Source organism: Primulina eburnea, chromosome 15 (assembly GCF_022965805.1).
Source record: "Primulina eburnea isolate SZY01 chromosome 15, ASM2296580v1, whole genome shotgun sequence".
Lineage (NCBI taxonomy): Eukaryota > Viridiplantae > Streptophyta > Magnoliopsida > Lamiales > Gesneriaceae > Primulina > Primulina eburnea.
The window spans coordinates 23356315-23371906 of record NC_133115.1 but is presented as its reverse complement, the minus strand read 5'-3'; the positions used below and the strand labels follow the sequence as shown (position 1 = coordinate 23371906).

At 38.0% G+C, this 15592-nt stretch overlaps 1 protein-coding gene and 1 pseudogene across 1 annotated transcript; one reads left to right on the top strand and one right to left on the bottom strand.

Moving 5' to 3' along the window:
* Window positions 1-6239: 6239 nt before the first annotated feature.
* On the bottom strand, window positions 6240-11180 carry LOC140814355 (adenylate kinase 4-like; annotated as a pseudogene).
* Window positions 11181-12052: 872 nt separating this feature from the next.
* LOC140815557 (uncharacterized) lies at window positions 12053-13087 on the top strand. Its single transcript, XM_073174635.1, has one exon. The coding sequence runs from the start codon at window positions 12053-12055 to the stop codon at window positions 13085-13087; it is 1035 nt and encodes a 344-aa protein (XP_073030736.1).
* The last annotated feature ends 2505 nt before the right edge of the window (window positions 13088-15592 follow it).

The following is a 15592-nucleotide window of genomic DNA, read 5'->3' as shown; positions in this document are numbered from 1 at the left end:
CTAAAACAACAAGACCTAGAATGCTAGAAATATGCTGGAACGCTTGAAAACTAGTGCTTTAAGATTGAAATTTTAACAGAGAGTATTTTTCAAGTTTTTGTTGAGTTGAGTTGTGTGTAGAGTGGCGTTTTCCGATGTCTTTTTCTTCCCAGCGCTGTGCCGTTTCTCTCCACTCCCCATGATCCATGTTTCCCCACTTTTCATGCCACGATTTCTACCTATCCTCCCACGTTCTTCTCCTTTTCCGAGCTCTGTGACCAGTTTGAATCGAATAAGAATTAATCCGTTATGAGCTTATATAATTTAATTGGGCTTAAGAATTAAATTGAGGTTTATAATTTAACTGGGCTTATAATTTAATTATTTTAGCCCAAACACTGATTTTACATTATTAAATTACTTTTTGTTACACAATATACATATATATAAATATAATCTCTTGTATATCAATCAATAAAAATATTAAATATTTGTAACATTTTATAATATAATAAAAAACATTTTGATACATGAACTATTAATAAACTAGTATTTTGAGGCATATGATATTTCATATTAAATTTTGGGTCAGTCATCTGTGACCTAGATCCGTGGAAAGTTCAACCCTACACATGCCTAGTCAAGTTTCAATCGTATCTTAGTTAATTTGATCGAATTAGACTACGGCAGGGTGATTCCAACCCTTTGCAGAGAAGGTGAATCTTTGCAGCTCATTTATTATTCGATTTCTAGTTGATTTTTTTTTAGGGATTTTAGCATGGACACGAGTTCTCACGTTGGATTTAGGGTCCTTATGTATTGGTACCTTTATAAGTCAGAGCTGACCCAGATTCGTTTTGCACACAGTCCGGATTGGCCAACCCTCGAGCATCACAGCCCGAGAATCGCTCCTCTAAATGATGGTGGCTGAATAAGAGAGAGATGAAATGTTTGAAAAACCAGTTAAACAAGGCCCGATCCAAACTCGGAATAATAAGGCGGTGGACGAAGTCCTTGCCATATAAGATGCTCGAAAATCTTTCACGATAAAGAAGTAGTCCTCGGAAAATAGGAATGTACCATTCAAATTCATTAATTACCAAAGAGAAGATAAAATCAACACAAATATAATATTCAAGGCAACTTTCCTTGCTCGAGTTCTTAACATACTAGAATTATTGTCGTACAAGATACTTAATTTCAACTCTATAAATGTGAGGTAATGTTTTATGGTTTGATCCATTTCTCACTACTTTATACAATCACTAGTATATTTTCATTGTTTATCTCGGGGATGGCCTAAGCATTTGAGGAGATACATCCCAACCAGGAGTTTTTTGATCAACCAGATATTGTCATCCAATAAAATTGGCTCGTCAGATCGGAACCTAGGTGTGGGGACCCGGACGCTAATCATACTCTTAATCGTCATTGGGATAATTTAATCAATTATAATAAACAGGGTCCAAAATTATTTCTTTTTAAAATGCAGAACGCAATGGAAACCATACTAGCATACGTATCAGTATAAAATAAGGTACAAGTCCTGTACGGCATATATTCAATACAGACTAAGGTTCAACAACTAGCTAGCAAGTGTCCAAACCCTATCTACAGCAACTTCAAAGTCCGTGGTCTCCACTCTAATCATGATCTCTCGTCATCTCCTCGACCCTGATCCTGTCCCACCTGTTGTCATGCACACATACAAACACGACAACAGCCGGATAATTCCGGTGAGAATATAATCCTAGTATAAATCAACGAACATGCAATCATATAATCAATATAAAGCATGAAGCAGATATCAGATATATATCAAAGTCTGAAACATAATTAATAAAAAACTATCACTCATACTCGTGACTCAACGACTCAGACTAGATCAATCCTAGCCTAGGGATCCCGGTTTCCAGACGTTGGCATTCCATATCGATCACCACTAATAGAAGAAACTCCAATTCTATCCACATCGATATGGTATCGATCGCCAATAATAGAAGAAACTCCAATTCTATCCACATCGATAGCCAATCGTCCGGTGACCTATACGTGATAGACTTTGGCACTTTCGCCAATTCATTATCTTGTGACATCGTGCAATGTGCCCGTGGCGATCCCACCACTATCAGGCACTTCTGTCACAAGATCACTCGTCTAATACTCGTCTAATACATGCTTCCTATAAATCAATAGAACAAGCATATCAAATCAAACTAATGCATATAATAACAATAAGTATGTGATTTAGGGAAACTCATGTATATCGTACTTGAGTCGATCTCCCAATATCACATTGACTTATACCTTTCGTTCGTTGTCTCGGTCTGAAGCAATAACCGTTCTGAACTCAAGACTTTCTCCGTAAATCTGAAACGACATATCGAAAATCATAATATCAATATTCCATTCTCAATTTAACACTCAATCTGATTAATCTGGATTTAATTCAAATCACGGTATAACGGCACAATCTCAGTATCCCCGTCAATACCATATCAACATACATCAATTACAATTCATAACTCATATCCGATACAATTTGAAATTCATTCATAATACAAATCTGTCCGATTTCAAATCATTATAATCAGAAAATCACAACAATTCCATAATCAGTCTGTTTTTCAATCTGACTTTGATTCTATGATGTCTAACATGTCAAGAACATCATATATGAATCATATCAAATTCCTACAACAACATATTTTCAAATGATACCAAAACTCAATAAAACTTACGTCCCGTTGTAGCCTGCGTCAATAGGAACTCATTACTGAAGTCAGATTCAAATTCTGACGGGCAGATCTTTCACAATAGGAGTAAGGATTTTTTTCACAACTTTCCCCTGAACCTTTCTCGGTTTTCTTGCGAAGGAAATGAAGGGAATTGCAAATTATATACATCAGTTGCATGGTAAAGCTATGTGGCTCGTCTTTTCAGAAAACACGTCTCGCGCATATGCGCGACATCACTCGGCGCATATGCGCGAGACCATATGTATCGGTGCATCATCTGCACAGCACCTCGCGCATATACGCGCCCCTGCTCTGTGCATATGCACGAGGTTCTCTTGAATTGCACTTGGTTCATCGCACAACTCGCGCATATGCGCGAGGTCTTCTGCTCGTTTTGCGCATGTGCGTGCATCACGTCGCGCATGTGCGCGAAAGGCACTGTCCTCGCACATACATCTTCTCATGCTGAGTCAAATCGTGTCCCGATTAATTCCCTCGTAATCATATTAAATCATAAATCAATAATTACAGATTACCAGGATAAAAATTCTCGGGCATTACATTTCTCCCCCCTAAGTTATGATTTCGTCCCCGAAATCACAGGCAATCAATCATATAAATAAGAAAGAATGTATAATAGAAACTGGATAGAAACTTACATCAATAAAATAATGTTGGAAATTCCTGTCTCATGTCTGATTCAGTCTCCCAAGTTGCTTATTCAGTGCCATGACGAGTACATTGCACTTTCACAAGTGGAATAGTCTTCGTTCTAAGTTGTTTATCCTACGATCGATAATCTGGATCGGTTTTCCGACATAACTTAGACATTCATCAAGTTCTGCTTCGTCTGGCTGAATAACGTGAGAATCATCCGGAAGATATTTCCGAAGCATAGTTACATGAAATACATCATGTATTCCTGATAATGAAGGCGGCAAGATGAGTCGTTAGGCATGATCTCCTATCTTCTCGAGAATCTCATATGGACCAACGTATCGTGGAGACAACTTTCCTTTCTTTCCAAATCTGACAACTCCTCGGAAAGGTGAAATCTTCAAGAATACTTGATCTCCAGTCTCAAATACCAACGGTTGTCGTCTGATGTTGGCATATTTGGCCTGTCGGTCCTGAGCTGCCTTCATTTTCTTCTGAATCAGCTTCACTTTTTCCGTCATATCTCTGATCATATCAGGTTCAATTTCAGGAACCTCAGAGATATCATCCCAATATAAATGGGATCTGCATTTCTTTCCATACAACGCCTTGAATGGAGCCATCTCAATACTCGTCTGATAGCTATTGGTGTACGAAAATTCGCTAATCCTGCCAATTAGTGCTAAAGTCAAGCACTACAGCTCTCAGCATATCCTCCAATGTCTGAATCGTCCGTTCTGACTGTCCGTCAGTCTGAGGATGATATGCAGTACTCAGATGTAACTTTGTACCGAGAGCCTGCTGCAAACTCTGCCAGAAGTGCGAAGTAAACCGAGGATCACGGTCTGAAACTGTAGAACCCGAAAAATCAGATTACGTATAAGCCATGCATAATTGCTACTATTTAAATTAAAAATGAATTTTTATAAATATATGAAGTGTTTGGTTTATTTTAATAATTTTAGGTCATGATTATTTATTTTAAAAGTAGATGTTTAGTTTTATCTTTTCAGGATAAATACGCGAGGCCGGACCGGAGTTTGGAGATTAAAGATAAAATTAATAATAAGAAAGATATTCTTAAATTTAATTTAAGTCAAGGAGTAATTTAAAGAAAAGAGTGTTTTAGGATTAATTAAATTAATTAGAGCTAAGTTATTAAATAAGTTCTTTAGGTTAATATTTAATTAAAGCTTAAATTAAAATATGTAAACAAATGAGAATAAATTAATCTAAGTCTAATATATTCAAGAATATTAAACATAGTATTTAAATACTTAAATTTGAATCCATGCAAGATCATACTAGAGGTTATTATAAATTAATATTTTAATGCACTAAAATGTATAGTAGGTGTAAGGCCCGAGAATTCGATTACCGTAATTTGAAATGATTTGGGGATAATTGAGGTGATTATAGAAGGAAAGGATCGGACCGGGAAAGACGAGAAAATGCATGAAAATGTGAGAGGAACAGTAGCCTCGCGCAGATGCGCGGCACAGATGCGCGCATATGCGCGACGGGGGCAGAGAACCTCGCGCATATGCGCGACACGAATCCGCGCATGTGCGCGAGGTAACCCGAGAGTTGTGAAGAATTTTGAAGGACCTCGCGCATATGCGCCGATTGAGGGCGCGCATGTGCATGCTACGCGCCGAGACATAGTTTCTCGCGCATATGCGTCGATATTAGTCCCGCATATGCGCGAGACATGCAGTAGGCACACCGAGCCACTTGGCTTGTTGCATGTGCGTGTATGTATGATATATATATATATATACGTACATTGAATTCGGCAGAAACAAAAGGAAATCGAAGGAAAGAATTGTGAAGAAAGCTTCAGGGAAAGAGTGAAAAATCCTTACGCCTTTTGTGATAAATCCGTCCGTCCGATTTCGATCCGATTTTGGTATTGAGTTCCTATCGACGTAGGCTACAACTGGACGTAAGTTTTGCTACGTTTTGATATGTTTTGAAATTATGGTATTGTCAGAATCTGATATGATTCATATATGATGTTCTTGTCATGTTAGACATCGTATAATTGAAACTGAATTGAGGAACAGATACCATATGGAATTGTTATGATTTTTGGAGTTGAGTTGATTGAGATTTGATATCAGAATTGACTTGTTATCGAATATGAGATGTTAGAATTAATATCTGACTGCTATGGTAATGCTGGGTATATTGAGACTATGACGTTATACTGTTGTAACAGAATTTGATTTAATTCTGATTATATCCAGTATTGATTGAGTGGTATATTGTTACCGTACCCTCGATATTGTTATTGTCAGATTGAGTATTAACAGGCTTTGAGTTCGAGGCTTCAACAGAGTCAGAGTATCAGAAAGAAAGATATAAATTAATGTTGAGTTGGGATTGCACAACTCGAGTAAGATTTGACTCGAGTTTCCCTAAATCACATACTGTAGTTTATTGCCTTGATTTGCATTGATATTTGCAATTGATGAGATTCATATGCTGCGTACTCTCGTATTTTTAAAAAAAAAAAATTAGACCCTGTTTATCTTAATTGATTAATGATTCCTAAAAAATGATTAAGAATTGAGTTAAGTTCGGGTCCCCACAGTAGAAGTGCATAAAACCTTAAGTATTTAAAATATTAGATTTTAAACAACATTGTACATGCAATATTAGTAACAATATAGTCAAACCATAAACCATTTCAAAAGTTTGGTAACTCCCCATTCAAATCACCTCTAAATGGACTTCATGGTGTATTCAATTACTCATTTTTAATTCACTAATTATTGGTAATTCAAATACTACAATTCCACATCAATTCCCATCAACCTATGAGCCTAGAAAGTGAGCTGATCGTACATCAAAAATAAGTAAATTACGATTACAACTGACCCAGAGCCAAGTTTTTCGTATTCTTATATATAGGAGTTTCTTGATTTTGAATTTGTTAACTAGCGCTTGTAGACACACAAAGCATGGTAAAGTGTATGCATATCATAGAACCAAGAAACAAACCAAGATGTGTCTCTCACTGAAAAGAAAACCATTAAGGTATGACATACTAATGAAAATTTTTGTACATATTATTCAATATGTACCTTCAAGCTCTGTGACAGATGAATGACTAACACATTGAATTTCAACTTCAACACAAAATCTTAAAATGATTTTTGTACACCTTATTCAATGTGTACCTTACAAGCTCTGTGACCGATGTACGACTAAGACATTGCATTTCAATTTCAATTCATAATCTCAACATTTTAAGTCGAACTTTAAAGGCATCTTAAGCCTGTGAAGTGAACCAAGGTTTTTAGTTTTTACTTGACGGCCAAAATGTGTTCCGTTCAAGGGCTTCCCCCTGGATAATGTCCAGGCACAAAGGTTCAGCCTAGGGGTTCATCTTATATATATATATATAAATTATGTACCTATGGAAAAAGTTGCTCCTATATCCTAAGGCCATTCTCAAGGATCTGCAAATGCCAAAGAACTTGGAAACGGATGAAATGCGCAATCACCAGTTAAAATAAAATCATAAATCCAATTTTCTCTGTTAGCCAAAGTTGAGCTCCAATGGTCGTTCTTTTTTTAAACTAAAATATTTCGACAGATAAAACTGCAATCTATTGGCAATATTCTCCATTACACTGGACACAACCTTTAATACATTTGCTACTTGTATTGTTTCTAACTTTTTTTTTATCAATCTCGCAAGAAATTAACCAGATGCTTTAGCTTCTCTATCGAATCACTTTTCTTTTTCAAAAGATTTTTAGCATACACCACGCAACTGTTAAAGCATGAACCCGAAATAAGGTATAAAAGCATACAGCATTGAAACACTTCATATCTGCATGTCTGCAACATGAGATAAAAGCTTCAAAGGATTGACATTGAAAGAATGGAACAGGAAAAAGGAAAATCAAATTAAATCATACCGGTTCAGTCTGCTTATGGAAAGCCTCAAGTCTCGACTTGAGCACAGCTGCAGTATCATCCTTACGTTGAATTAAAGACTCTCCAGTTACCTTCGCAAATAATTTAAGAAATTACCTCTAGGCCTTGAAGAGAAATTCAATACGCATAGTAACCAAGACAGTTCGGCTCCAAGAAAAGATAGCTATAGCTATAGATGGAACCTAAAGAAAGTTAGCATTGATAGACATAGAATAAACTTTTACATCATCGACACCAGCAACTTTAGGAGGTGCAAATTTCGTGTGGTATGAACGACCGCTAGAAGGATGGATCCAACGGCCAGTAATCCTCTCCTCCAAGATAGCATCATCAATTGCAAAGTTAAGAACTTTGTCAATCTTAGTTCCACGTTTCTCGAGCATCTCATCCAGCTGAATATAAGGAACACTAACTCATTTACAACTGCTGGAAACTGACCAAGAAACACCATTCCAAGAAAAAATAGTAAACGTTTTGTGCTTGGACAGTTGTCCATGGAAATCCATCAAGAATAAAACCTTTATGACAGGATGGATTCTTCAATGCATCATCGATAATCCCCACAACCAAATCATCGGAAACAAGTTCCCCCTAAGAACTCACAAACAAACAGATGCCTTTGGTATAAGTACTTATGCGTCAAAGGTCTTAGAATATAAAGCAAGGAATGTACCTTGTCCATGGCCTCTTTGGCTTTAACCCCAAGCGGAGTCTTGGCAGCCACAGCAGCTCTCAGCATATATATCACCAGTGGCCATATGGCATAAGCAATGTTCATCATTAATCATTGGTGACGGAGTACCTTTCCCCGATCCTGGTGGACCTGCAAAGTTCATATAAAAGGTAAAAGGCATTAGAATACTCATAAACAACTTCATCAAGCCTTACAGTTCTTGGAAACCATCTAAACAAGAGACTATTTCTTGAAAGATGAGGTTGAACCAGGGTTGCATACGAACCCAGCCGAGTCAAGCTCGAGAAACATCATACTCAAACTCAACTACGAAAAAATAAATTGTTAAGCTCAATTAAGCAGACAATTGACTCAAGCTCAACAAAATTTTTCCAACATCAACCTAGCTAGCAAGCTTCCTCACACATCACTCGCGCTTGACTGCAGATTCATGACAAAACCTTCTTAACTTTTACAAATTTATTTGTCGAATATGCAATCATAAATATTTAAAGCAATACAGTTATTTAAATAAAATTTGAATGATAATAATGATAAATTTATTTTTTTAGCTCAAGTACTCCGTGACTATTCAAGCCTAAGACCTTAAACGATGAGACACAATGACCTGTAAACAAAATATTGGAGATTAAAGGTCTTCCATCCTCAACAATTGGACACATTAAAGTTCCATGACAACAAATTTTTAGGCAATTGCCAGAAATCCAAAATGTAAAAAGATTATACTTAAAGTAGATCAACCAAATTAATGTCTTAAATTCATTTAAAAGTGGGCCTATAAAGTAGATCAACCAAATTAATGTCTTAAATTCATTTAATAAGTTACGGCTAGGCCCACTTATTTTAACTAAGTAGAGTGGCACGTTTATGTTAGAACGGGTCTCAAGCTTGTTTACTTTTTAGTAATTTTTCTACTATTTTCTAGACAAATTCCGGGTTCCACTAAATAATTTTATCTTAAACCTGTTTTGTGTTCTTAGCTAAGGGTTTTAATACATATATCATATGCAAACAATTATTTTATTGAATATCGTTCATAACATCAACAAACACTATTGAGCTTCTCCAATTTGAGAGTTCTTTATTGTGTCCTTATTGAACAAAACAAACTTATCATGGTTTGTTCTTAGTGCAATCAACCATTCGCTAAGCTAGAGTCAGGTGCCATACCGACGCCTAGGCCGCCTAGACTAAGACTAGGCACCGCTAGATGGATTCCACGGTATCAACATAACAAATCACATATTATAACTCCAACAAAATAATATCAAATTAAAAATGTGTTCAAAATTACACAACTAATAGAATATCACAAATTTACTTCAGTTCTCCATAATTTTGAACAACTTGTTCATCATCGGACACAAACTCGATAACATCATTGTAATCCTCTTTTTTCTTCTTCGGATGCAAAATCATCTCGTGAAGTTTTCTCACTCTAGATTGCAAACGAAGATGAAGTGTGGTGTGTCAGTACAAGCCAACAAATTGCATTTTTGTTGGACTTTGGTTGAAAGCCTATAAAAATATTTACCTTTAATTTTTTTTAATCGGACTTTTAATTAAAAACTTTTCAAACAAAACTCCACCCCAAAAAATGTAATTTTTCGGTGCGGTCATCCGGCACCTAGAGCCGCCTAAAGCATCTAGGCGTCCTTGCCGCCTAGGTTGGCCGACTAGCACTTTTTCGGTGCGGTCGGCCGGCGCATAGCGCCTAGGCGGCCACATTGGTCGAATTTTAGAACACTAACTGCAATCAACCCGAACTAGGCGTCCTTGCTGCCTAGGCTGGCCGATTGCCACTTTTTTGGTGCATACGGCCGGCGCCTAGAGGCTAGGCGGTCGCCTAGTCCGAGTTTTAGAACATTGACCGCAATCAACCCAAACTTATCATATACGGAATTTTGAAGAAGCGATGTTTCATAACTAAAAAACAAACCACAGTGAAATTCGGTTTGCAATTCTAATATAATCATTGGGTCAATTTCCCAAATAAAACCAAGATTTATCATTCAGAATCATGGATTGATATCGTGATGTTTGGGTTAAATTACAGACATCCTAAGGAAATTGTTTTGAATTTTGATGCAGGACCTTTCAACATATTTCCGGATTACTCATCATTAAAGCTTGAGCTTGGCTCGAGCATTGGCCAAGGCCAATCTAATCACGAGGGTGTGCACCACTAGGTTGACAAGTTCTAAAACTTCACGTAGTTTGAGGATAGGTCGGTTTATTGGTGTATGCGTCGTCCACAACAGGAGATTCTAAAACCTTAAATGATGCAGCAGAATTCTTATGCACAAAGACTAGCAAATACACACATAAACTGCAACTTCAAATTATGTGCAAATCCTGGTGAGAAAATTAAGTCCCACAGATCTGAGCTTTTGGATACTTCATCAAGAAGTCACCTGCCACTCTAAAAAACCAGAACAAAAAACTAAACAAAAAAAACAGTGATTCACACAGATCTATTCAGATTTCAACTTAAAATCCAAATTCGCCCATTATTCCAAGCAACAAAACCTAAGAAATTAAACGCTTTGTTAACTAGTCAATATGCATCATTTTGTCTTGAAACAATCGTCACGTCCACTAAATTCAATACATTTACCAAAAAAACTTATCATGCACACAAACACACATGCATATACTGTAATTGATCAACATAGTTTCACAAGTTCAACAATTTTCAAAGCATTATCTATCTTCCGAAAGTAAATCTAAGTTAAATTGTCGATACAAAATTACAACTCCGCACCGTCCCATCGATCATATAAACCCGATTCAATAACTGTAACCATGAAAAACAGCTCGAAAACCTAAAACCCATTAAATGAAAGAGGAAAAAACTTCATCAAAAAAATGAACGCACCAACGAGGATGAGGCGTTTATCGGGCTTGGAGAAGCACTTCATATGGCGGAGAAGCTCCGTCATGAGATCCACAGACGGCACATCTTCGAGATTGTCCATTCTGCTCTCCTCCCTGGCTGCACACTGGTGGTGGGTGAGAAAATACGCAAAGAGCAACCTCTGAAAGAAATCTTTGCTTGCGTTCTCCGACTTTCGGAGGTTTTGATGTTTGGTGATCGATTTAAAGCGTATTATGGATGGAGGTCCATGGTCATTTGATAACCACATTCTTATTCTTCAAAAATTGGCATTGGGAGAGGCACCATCTATGCTTTCTCTCCACAATGTGGATTTCTGGGTTCAAGTGTATGATTTGCCTATCGGCTTATGTCAGAACATATTGGTAAACTACTTGGTAATTTTATCGGAAAGTTTGTTGAATATGATGATAGTAATAATTTATCTATCTGGCGCACGTTTATGCGAATCTGTGTTACATTTGATGTCCGGGAGCCATTGAAACGTTTTAAAAAGATTAGGAAACAAGGAGGAGATTGGGTGATTGTTAACTTCAAGTATGAAAGATTGACACAGTTCTGTTTCATTTGTGGATTACTTGGCCATATGGATCGTTTCTGTGACAAACTTTTCAATACCCCTGAAGCTGATATTAAAAAAGAGTGGGGAACATGGCTTCGTGCACCAACAAGAAAAACCACAAATATAGAGGGCAGTCGCTAGCTTCGAGATGCTTTTTCCGCAGCTGAATCAACCAATCATAATGCTGGATTACGTCTGAGCCATGATACCCAATGCAGTGTAAATGATATGGTAAATTTGGAAACAAATCTTATTGAAGCGTCGAATGCACAAAGATTGGGGATTTTGAATTTAAATCACCGCACAACCAGGGCGGATAACAAGGAGGATTTCCAAGAAAATTCAAAAGGAGGTTCCAATCAAAGTATACGGTATGATTCGGAGGAGTGTATTATGGAAATAAATGAGGAACGAAAAAGAATGCGTGGGCTTGAGCATATCACGGATTTACAGGACAATTTGGAAATGGGTATAGATACGCAAAGAATGGAGGCCCACCAGAGTATGGAGACGAATGCTAGAAACCCAAAAAACTTGTTATTGGCAGGCTTTGGATCCCGGGCCTGCCACAACCCATGATCGTTTTAAGTTGGAACTGCCGAGGATTGGGCAATCCGAGGGCAGTTCCTGTGCTACGTGAGTTAATAAGAACTCACACACCAGATATCATCTTCCTTTTTGAAACTCTGGTTCATGCCCAAAAGTTAGAGGATATACGTACAAAGATTGGTTATGAAGGATGTTTTGCTGTAAATCGAGATTGGAGAAGTGGAGGAATTGGTGTATTTTGGCGACGTTCTTCTACATGTTCACTGCTATCATTTTCGAATAATCATGTGGACATGGAAATACTGGATTCCGCCATAGGTGGATGGCGCTTGACTGGTTTTTATGGCATTCCAGAAAGACACCGGCGAAGAGAGTCTTGGAATCTTCTTAGGACTATTTCTACTGCATCCACTCTGCCGTGGTGTATAATTGGTGACTTCAATGACCTGTTACATCTTGAGGACAAGCAAGGATTGGTTGAGCATCCAGAATGGTTGTTCAAAGGCTTCCGGGACGCTGTCAATGATTGTGCCCTCCAGGAAATCTCGATGCAAGGATACACATTTACCTGCTCTCGTAGGAGGGGTAAGCCAAATGCAGTTGAGGAAAGGCTTGATCGAGCTTTTGGAAATTTTGAGTGGATGGTTCTTTTCCCAGATGCCCAATTGAGTAATCTGGTTGCTGATATCTCTGACCACTCACCATTGTTACTGAAGACTACTCAACCTGAAGTTTTTATCAAACAGCGTAAGTTTCGGTTTGAGAACAAATGGCTACGAGAACCTCATTTTCAAGAATTAGTACAACACAGTTGGGATGTTGGGTCAGGTCACGATCTTCTTCCAAGACTTGAGATGTGCGCTGACTTATTATCCACTTGGGGAAAACAACGCTTTGTTGCGTTCAAACAAAGTATAAATCAATACAAACAGAAGCTGAAACAACTCAGGAATTATTCGAATCCTGAATCGGTGGAAGAATATGATGCAACAAGAAAAAATATGATTGACCTCCTAGTGCAAGAAGAAGATCATTGGCGCCAACGAGCAAAGACATTCTAGTTGACGGAGGGAGATTTAAACACAAAATTCTCTCACTCAAATGCAAATGCTAGAAGAAAGCGGAATTAAATCAAAGGGCTACAAGATGAAAACGGAATCTGGCATGAGCATAAAACAGATCTGTCTCATATTGTTATGCGGTACTTTACTGATCTTTACTCCGAGATTAATGGAAATTATGATCTCGTGATAAATGTGATAAATCGTAGCATCTCGGCTGAAGATAATGACATGCTTCTGGCTCCCTACACTCTTGAAGAATTTAAAGTAGCAGTGTTCCAAATGCACCCTGACAAATCCCCGGGACCGGACGGCTTCAACCCAGCTTTTTATCAAAAATGTTGGCATCTTTTGGGTTCTGATGTTTATGAACACTGTAAGAAATGGATGGAACAGGTCTCTTTCCCAGCAGGAGTCAGCGATTCAAACATCGTTTTGATTCCGAAATGTGAAACCCCTGCCTCTATGAAGGATTTTCGCCCAATTGCCCTATGTAATGTCATCTACAGAATTATGGCAAAAGTCATTGCCAATAGACTGAAGAAAATATTGCCAAAGATGATATCTCTATCACAATCTGCTTTTGTTCAGGGTAGAACTATAACGGACAATATTTTGGTTGCTTTCGAGACTCTCCACCATATGAAAAGGAAAACAAAAGGAAAGTTGGGTGGTGTAGCTTTGAAAGTGGATATTAGCAAAGCATATGACAGAGTTGATTGGGGATACCTAAAGTGCATTTTGATTAAAATGGGATTTGATACAAGATGGGTACAACTCATCATGGAATGTGTAACTTCTGTCCGATACTCCATCTTACTCAATGATCAAAGTATTGGCCCTGTCCAACCTCAGCGTGGCCTCCGACAAGGTGACCCTTTATCGCCTTATCTATTTATTTTGTGTGCCGAAGGTCTTTCTGCACTAATTCAAAGAGCGGAAGCACATGGATTAATTCATGGTTATAAGATATGCAGAGGGGCACCCATTGTTTCCCATCTCTTATTCGCAGACGACAGATTCTTCTTTTTTCGATCCACAGCTGCAGAAGCTAGTATCATGCGACATATTCTTACATCATATCAGGAGGCTTCTGTGCAAGCAATAAATTTTGGGAAATCAGGTATTTTCTTTAGTGGTAATGTACACTATGCTGTAAAAAATATTGTCTCATCAATTCTAGGGGTGCATTCTTCACTTGATACTGGAAAATATCTTGGCTTTCCATCTTTGATTGGGCGCAGCAAAAATATGGTTTTCAGCTATCTTAAGGAGAGAATTTGGTCACGAAATCAATCCTGGAAAAATAAACCATTGTCGAAAGCTGGACGTGAGATTCTTATTAAGGCAGTGGCTCAAGCTATACCATCTTATTGTATGAGTGTTTTTCTCTTGCCAGTGTCTCTAGCAGAAGAAATCCAGCGAATATTAAACTCTTTCTGGTGGGGTTCGAAGAGAAACAACCAACGATGTATCCACTGGCTCTCTTGGGACAGGCTAAGCATTCGAAAAGAGAAAGGAGGACTTGGTTTCAGAGATCTCTATGGTTTCAATCTTGCAATGTTAGGGAGACAAGGCTGGTCCTTTATTTCCAGTCCAGATACACTTGCCAGCAGAATCTTCAAAGCTAGATACTTCCCTCGAGGGGACTTCCTCACAGCCCAACTGGGCCATAATCCAAGTTTCGTTTGGAAAAGTATCTGGAGTTCTCGCTCGATGTTGCAACTTGGATGCCGTTGGAAGATTGGAGATGGAACACATATAAATATTTGGAATGATCCTTGGCTTAGAGAGGCAAACAATTTTCGGGTTCAAACTTCAATGATCGCTGGAATGGAATCACTAATGGTGTCTGCATTGATGATCCCAGGAAGTAAGCAATGGGATGTGGGTTTAATCAATAAATTATTTAACGCAAGAGATACAGGTGAAATCTTGAAAATACCTTTACAGGAGACTTCAGGGGCTGATACAAGGATATGGCACTACAGCAAAAATGGGCACTATACTGTTAAATCGGGATATTGGGTGGCCTCTGAGATTATGGCGTCAAATTTGGAATTCAGGGCTTCGGGTGAATGACAAAAAATCTGGAATTTACATATCCCACCCAAAGTCAAAAACTTTTTATGGAGAGCGATTCGAGACTGTCTACCAGTTCGAGCAACTCTTCAACGAAAAGGTATCCCAACCCCTCTCACATGTGTACAATGCGAAGGCAACATTGAAAACACATGGCATGCTTTGTTGTTATGTCCTTTTGCTCAAGACTGCTGGAATGAAGCCCATCTCTCCAATGCCATAAATTCATGTTCAGATCGGGTGGATAGTTTTGCAGATATGGTTTTTTCGATGATTAATACATTAACGAATATTGAAGTGGGGAAATTTGTTATGATCATGTGGGGCTTATGGAAACAAAGAAATGATAAACTATGGAACAATAAGCATTGCACATCGCCACAGGTAGTTTATGGAGCTTTGCAGACGCTGTATGAATGGCTA